This window comes from Mizuhopecten yessoensis, unplaced genomic scaffold (genome assembly GCF_002113885.1).
Source record: "Mizuhopecten yessoensis strain PY_sf001 unplaced genomic scaffold, ASM211388v2 scaffold2887, whole genome shotgun sequence".
Classification (NCBI taxonomy): domain Eukaryota; kingdom Metazoa; phylum Mollusca; class Bivalvia; order Pectinida; family Pectinidae; genus Mizuhopecten; species Mizuhopecten yessoensis.
Window position 1 is genome coordinate 34060 of NW_018404769.1, and position 8155 is coordinate 42214.

The 8155-nt window shown below is 44.3% G+C and overlaps 1 protein-coding gene across 2 annotated transcripts in view; it reads right to left on the minus strand.

Annotated features, from left to right (window-relative positions):
• Nucleotides 1-8155, minus strand: part of LOC110446606 (protein zer-1 homolog) — a 46249-nt gene that overhangs the window by 19854 nt on the left and 18240 nt on the right. For both annotated transcript variants that reach the window (XM_021491830.1, XM_021491829.1), the window contains exon 3: nucleotides 7124-7182. In XM_021491830.1, the coding sequence (XP_021347505.1) occupies nucleotides 7124-7182 (59 nt within the window). The remainder of the gene's footprint in view (nucleotides 1-7123; nucleotides 7183-8155) is intronic.

The following is an 8155-nucleotide window of genomic DNA, read 5'->3' on the forward strand; positions in this document are numbered from 1 at the left end:
GAGAAATAGCGATAACAAACTTTCACTATCAAAATCCAAGATGGCTGCCTGTCGGCCATGTTGTTTATCCGATCAGTCTCAAAAGTTGCCCTGCACAGCTAAGGTCCAAGGGGAACCTGCATATAAAATTTGAGAAAGATCCCTCTGGTACTTCTTGAGAAATACCGATAACAAGAATTGTTTACGGACGGACGACGGACGACGGACGACGGACAACGGACGAACCACGGACCACGGACGCAGGGTGATTTGAATAGCCCACCATCAGATGATGGTGGGCTAAAAATAGAGCTACCAAACTTTATCTCTAAATATTCAAGTTGCTGCCTCTCAGCCATCTTCAGGTTTTATTCTGATTAGCCCCAAATATCAATATACACAACTTGAACTTGGGACTATGGGGAACCTAGATGTGATCCCTCCAGTATACACAACTTGAACTAGGGACTATGGGGAACCTACAAGTGAACTAGGGACTATGGGGAACCTACATGTGAACTAGGGACTTTGGGGAACCTACTTGTGAACTAGGGACTATGGGGAACCTACATGTGAACTAGGGACTATGGGGAACCTACATGGGAACTAGGGACTATGGGGAACCTACTTGTGAACTAGGGACTATGGGGAACCTACATGTGAACTAGGGACTATGGGGAACCTACATGGGAACTAGGGACTATGGGGTACCTACATGTGAACTAGGGACTATAGGAAACCTACATGTGAACTAGGGACTATGGGGAACCTACAATTGAACTAGGGACTATGGGGCACTTACATGGGAACTAGAGACTATGGGGAATTTACATGTGAACTAGTGACTATGGGGAACCTACATGGGAACTAGGGACTATAGGGAACCTACATGTGAACTGGGGACTATGGGATACCTACATGGGAACAAGGGACTATGGGGAACCTTCATGTGAACTAGGGACTATGGGGAACCTACTTGGGAACTAGGGACTATGGGGAACCTACCTGTGAACTAGAGACTATGGGGAACCTACAAGTGATCCCTCCAGTATACACAACTTGAACTAGTGACTATGGGGAACCTACATGGGAACTAGGGACTATAGGGAACCTACATGTGAACTAGGGACTATGGTGAACCTACATGGGAACTAGGGACTATGGGGTACCTACATGTGAATTAGGGACTATAGGAAACCTACATGTGAACTAGGGACTATGGGGTACCTACATGGGAACTAGGGACTATGGGGTACCTACATGTGAATTAGGGACTATAGGAAACCTACATGTGAACTAGGGACTATGGGGAACCTACTTGGGAACTAGGGACTATGGGGAACCTACCTGTGAACTAGAGACTATGGGGAACCTACAAGTGATCCCTCCAGTATACACAACTTGAACTAGGGACTATAGGGAACCTACATGGGAACTAGGGACTATGGGGTACCTACATGTGGACTAGGGACTATAGGAAACCTACATGTGAACTAGGGACTATGGGGTACCTACATGTGGACTAGGGACTATAGGAAACCTACATGTGAACTAGGGACTATGGGGTACCTACATGTGAACTAGGGACTATAGGAAACCTACATGTGAACTAGGGACTATGGGGAACCTACAATTGAACTAGGGACTATGGGGCACTTACATGGGAACTAGAGACTATGGGGAATTTACATGTGAACTAGTGACTATGGGGAACCTACATGGGAACTAGGGACTATAGGGAACCTACATGTGAACTGGGGACTATGGGATACCTACATGGGAACAAGGGACTATGGGGAACCTACAGGTGAACTAGGGACTATGGGGAACCTACATCTGAACTAGGGACTATGGGGTACCTACATGGGAACAAGGGACTATGGGCAACCTACATGTGAACTAGGGACTATGGGGTACCTACATGTGAACAAGGGACTATGGGGAACCTACATGTGAAATAGGGACTATGGGGAATCTACATGTGAACTAGGGACTATAGGGAACCTACATGTGAACTGGGGACTATGGGATACCTACATGGGAACAAGGGACTATGGGGAACCTTCATGTGAACTAGGGACTATGGGGAACCTACATATGAACTAGGGACTATGGGGAACCTACATTTGAACTAGGGACTATGGGGTACTTACATGGGAACTAGAGACTATGGGGAATTTACATGTGAACTAGGGACTATGGGGAACCTACATGTGAACTAGAAACTATGGGGAACCTACATGTGAACTAGGGACTATGGGGAACCTACATGGGAACTAGGGACTATGGGNCTGTGAACTAGAGACTATGGGGAACCTACATGTGATCCCTCCAGTATACACAACTTGAACTAGGGACTATGGGGAACCTACATGTGAACTAGGGACTATGGGGAACCTACATGTGAACTAGGGACTATGGGGAACCTACATGTGAACTAGGGACTATGGGGAACCTACATGTGATCCCTCCAGTATACACAACTTGAATAAGGGACTATGGAGAACCTACATGTGATCCCTCCAGTATACACAACTTGAACTAGGGACTATGGGGAACCTACATGTGAACTAGGGACTATGGGGAACCTACATGTGAACTAGGGACTATGGGGAACCTACATGTGAACTAGGGACTATGGGGAACCTACATGTGAACTAGGGACTATGGGGAACCTACATGTGAACTAGGGACTATGGGGAACCTACATGTGAACTAGGGACTATGGGGAACCTACATGTGAACTAGGGACTATGGGGAACCTACATGTGAACTAGGGACTATGGGGAACCTACATGTGAACTAGGGACTATGGGGAACCTACATGTGAACTAGGGACTATGGGGAACCTACATGTGAACTAGGGACTATGGGGAACCTACATGTGAACTAGGGACTATGGGGAACCTACATGTGAACTAGGGACTATGGGGAACCTACATGTGAACTAGGGACTATGGGGAACCTACATGTGAACTAGGGACTATGGGGAACCTACATGTGAACTAGGGACTATGGGGAACCTACATGTGAACTAGGGACTATGGGGAACCTACATGTGAACTAGGGACTATGGGGAACCTACATGTGAACTAGGGACTATGGGGAACCTACATGTGAACTAGGGACTATGGGGAACCTACATGTGAACTAGGGACTATGGGGAACCTACATGTGAACTAGGGACTATGGGGAACCTACATGTGAACTAGGGACTATGGGGAACCTACATGTGAACTAGGGACTATGGGGAACCTACATGTGAACTAGGGACTATGGGGAACCTACATGTGAACTAGGGACTATGGGGAACCTACATGTGAACTAGGGACTATGGGGAACCTACATGTGAACTAGGGACTATGGGGAACCTACATGTGAACTAGGGACTATGGGGAACCTACATGTGAACTAGGGACTATGGGGAACCTACATGTGAACTAGGGACTATGGGGAACCTACATGTGAACTAGGGACTATGGGGAACCTACATGTGAACTAGGGACTATGGGGAACCTACATGTGAACTAGGGACTATGGGGAACCTACATGTGAACTAGGGACTATGGGGAACCTACATGTGAACTAGGGACTATGGGGAACCTACATGTGAACTAGGGACTATGGGGAACCTACATGTGAACTAGGGACTATGGGGAACCTACATGTGAACTAGGGACTATGGGGAACCTACATGTGAACTAGGGACTATGGGGAACCTACATGTGAACTAGGGACTATGGGGAACCTACATGTGAACTAGGGACTATGGGGAACCTACATGTGAACTAGGGACTATGGGGAACCTACATGTGAACTAGGGACTATGGGGAACCTACATGTGAACTAGGGACTATGGGGAACCTACATGTGAACTAGGGACTATGGGGAACCTACATGTGAACTAGGGACTATGGGGAACCTACATGTGAACTAGGGACTATGGGGAACCTACATGTGAACTAGGGACTATGGGGAACCTACATGTGAACTAGGGACTATGGGGAACCTACATGTGAACTAGGGACTATGGGGAACCTACATGTGAACTAGGGACTATGGGGAACCTACATGTGAACTAGGGACTATGGGGAACCTACATGTGAACTAGGGACTATGGGGAACCTACATGTGAACTAGGGACTATGGGGAACCTACATGTGAACTAGGGACTATGGGGAACCTACATGTGAACTAGGGACTATGGGGAACCTACATGTGAACTAGGGACTATGGGGAACCTACATGTGAACTAGGGACTATGGGGAACCTACATGTGAACTAGGGACTATGGGGAACCTACATGTGAACTAGGGACTATGGGGAACCTACATGTGAACTAGGGACTATGGGGAACCTACATGTGAACTAGGGACTATGGGGAACCTACATGTGATCCCTCCAGTATACACAACTTGAACTAGGGACTATGGGGAACCTACATTTGAACTAGGGACTATGGGGAACCTACATGTGAACTAGGGACTATGGGGAACCTACATGTGATCCCTCCAATATACACAACTTGAACTAGGGACTATGGGGAACCTACATGTGAACTAGGGACTATGGGGAACCTACATGTGAACTAGGGACTATGGGGAACCTACATGTGAACTAGGGACTATGGGGAACCTACATGTGAACTAGGGACTATGGGGAACCTACATGTGAACTAGGGACTATGGGGAACCTACATGTGAACTAGGGACTATGGGGAACCTACATGTGAACTAGGGACTATGGGGAACCTACATGTGAACTAGGGACTATGGGGAACCTACATGTGAACTAGGGACTATGGGGAACCTACATGTGAACTAGGGACTATGGGGAACCTACATGTGAACTAGGGACTATGGGGAACCTACATGTGAACTAGGGACTATGGGGAACCTACATGTGAACTAGGGACTATGGGGAACCTACATGTGAACTAGGGACTATGGGGAACCTACATGTGAACTAGGGACTATGGGGAACCTACATGTGAACTAGGGACTATGGGGAACCTACATGTGAACTAGGGACTATGGGGAACCTACATGTGAACTAGGGACTATGGGGAACCTACATGTGAACTAGGGACTATGGGGAACCTACATGTGAACTAGGGACTATGGGGAACCTACATGTGAACTAGGGACTATGGGGAACCTACATGTGAACTAGGGACTATGGGGAACCTACATGTGAACTAGGGACTATGGGGAACCTACATGTGAACTAGGGACTATGGGGAACCTACTAGGGAACTAGGGACTATGGGGAACCTACATGTGATCCCTCCAGTATACACAACTTGAACTAGGGACTATGGGGAACCTACATGTAAACTAGGGACTATGGGGAACCTACATTGTACATGTGAAATTTGCAAAAGCTCCCTCCAGCACTTTGTGATAAATACTGCTAATTACAAAATATATACTCTAAAAGTTCAAGATGACTACATGTCAGTCCATTTGTGAAAGGTGATTTGAACAAAGCAGCAGGTAATGATGGTGAACTGAAAATGCCTGAATGTTGTACTTAATGTTTTTAACAAGTTTTAACTCTTTAGTTAAAACAAGAGGCCCAATGGGCCTGAATCGCTCACCTGGTATTAATCTCACACTTGTAATCTTAAAAGTGGACTAAAATGCAGCTACAGGAAGAATATCAGTGTTTGATTCATAAGAGCCTATTAAAAGATTTAAACATATGCCGCCTGTGACCTTGAATGTCGAACAAGGACATTAGGTTGAACAGAGTTTAAAGCCTTCCAACCCAGCATGCTTTTGGCAAAACATCATAACCCTGGACCTATTGGTTATACAGAACAAGTCATTTAAAGATTTAAACATATATTGACCACTGTGACCTTGAATATGGGCGAAGGTCATTCATTTTGACAAAATTGGTGGCCCTTCATCCAAGCCTGTTAATGACCAAATATCATCGGCCCCTGTGACCTTGAATATATGTAAAGGTCATTCATTTGAATAAACTTGGTTGCCCTTTATCCCAGCATGCTACTGGCCAAATATCATCATCCTAAGACTTTTGGTTATTGAGAAGAAGTTGTTTAAAAGTTTTAAACTTATTAGACCCCTGTGACCTTGAAAATAAGTAAGGTCATTCATTTGAACAAACTTGGTAGCCCTTCATCCTGACATGTTACTGGCCAAATATCATTATCCTAGGCTTCTTAGTTATTCAGAAGAAGTTGTTTAAAGATTTGTTAAGACTATTGACCCCTTTGACCTTGAAAATGGACGAAGGTCATTGATTTGAACAAACTTGGTAGCCCTTAATCACAGCATGCTACTGGCCAAATATCGTAACCCTATGCCTCTTAGTTATTCAAAAGATGTTTTAACATATTTGACCCCTGTGACCTTGAATATAAGTCAAGGTCATTCTTTTGAACAAAATAGGTAGCCCTTTATCCCAGCATACTAATGGTGAAATACCTTAACCCTAGGCCTCTTATTTATTCAGAAGAAGTTGTTCAAAGGTTTTTAACATATTTGACCCCTGTGACATTGAATATAAGTCAAGGTCATTCATTTGAACAAACTTGGTATACCTTCTTCCCAGCCTGCTACTGGTCAAATATCATTATCCTAAGCCTCTTGGTTATTCAGAAGAAGTTGTTTAAAGGTTTTAAACATATTTGACCCATGTGACCTTGAATATAAGTAAAGGTCATTCATTTGAACAAACTTGGTAGCCCTTCATTCTAGCATGTTACTGGCCAAATATCATTAGCCTAGGCCTCTTAGTTATTCAGAAGAAGTTGTATACCGATTTTTAAGACAATTGACCCCTGTGACCTTGAAAATAGACAAGGTCATTGATTTGAACAAAGTTGGTAGCCTTTCATCACAGCATGCTACTGGCCAAATAGCATCATCCTAGGCCTTTTGGTTATTGAGAAGAAGTTGTTTAAAGGTTTTTAACATATTTAACCCCTGTGACCTTGAATATAAGTAAAGGTCATTCATTTGAACAAACTTTGTAGCCCTTCATTCTAGCATGTTACAACGGACGCAGGACGACGAACGACAGACGAATGACAGACGAAGGACGATGGATGCTGCACCATTGCATAAGCTCACTTGGCCTCTGGGCCAGGTGAGCTAAAAAAGTCTCCACTTACTTGGCAGATCTTTGAATTTCCTTGCACAGTGGATGGAGTTGTATCGCTTTTAACATTGTCTACAAAACAAGAGTGTACACAGTTTACAGTGTCACCTTAGTGAGCATAACCAGAGTAAGCATTGACCTTCAACCGTGTCAAGATAGTAAACCAGAGTAAACATTGACCTACAACTGTGTCACCATTATAACCAGAGTAAGCATTGACCTTCAACCGGGTCACCATATAGTAAACAAGAGTAACCATTGACCTTCAACCGGGTCACCATAGTAAACCAGAGTAACCATTGACCTTCAACCGTGTCTCCATAGTAAACTAGAGTAACCATTGAACTTCAACTGTGTCACCATAGTAAACCAGAGTGAGCATTAACCTTCAACCTTGTCACCATAGTAAACCAGAGTAACCATTGACCTTCAACCATGTCACCATATATAGTAAACCAGAGTAACCATTAAGCTTCAACTATGTCACCATAGTAAACCAGAGTAACTATTGACCTACAACCGTGTCACCATAGTAAACCAGAGTGAGCATTCACCTTCAACCGTGTCACCATAGTAAACTAGAACACTGACAGGTCAGTAAGGGCCCCGTCCTGTGGCAATATATCCCCCATAATCATCAAGAAGCAAGCTGCCCATATAGCTGAGCTTGAAGTTTGACATTTGGACTTCAAAAAGAATCGCAAGGAAGCAAAATATACATTTTACATGTACTATGATGCGAGCCTTGTTTCCTTCCACCTCCATATTTGCTGGGCTAACAGAAAAGTAAATACCGGTGCAATACTCATTTGTTAGCTTTGATTTGTTTTATTTCACCTTATATACCTCCTACATCAAGAGCCAGGGTCAAAGTCAGAGATACACTTTGTCTTTGACCTTTGGACCCAAATGACCTTGACCATTAACCTAGTGACCCTGAACTTTGGTCAGTTGACTTATTCTTTAATTCCGACCAACTTTGCTTCTTGATATCATAACAAAATGTTCATCAGTGAAAAATACAAAACTTGACCTTGACCCTTTG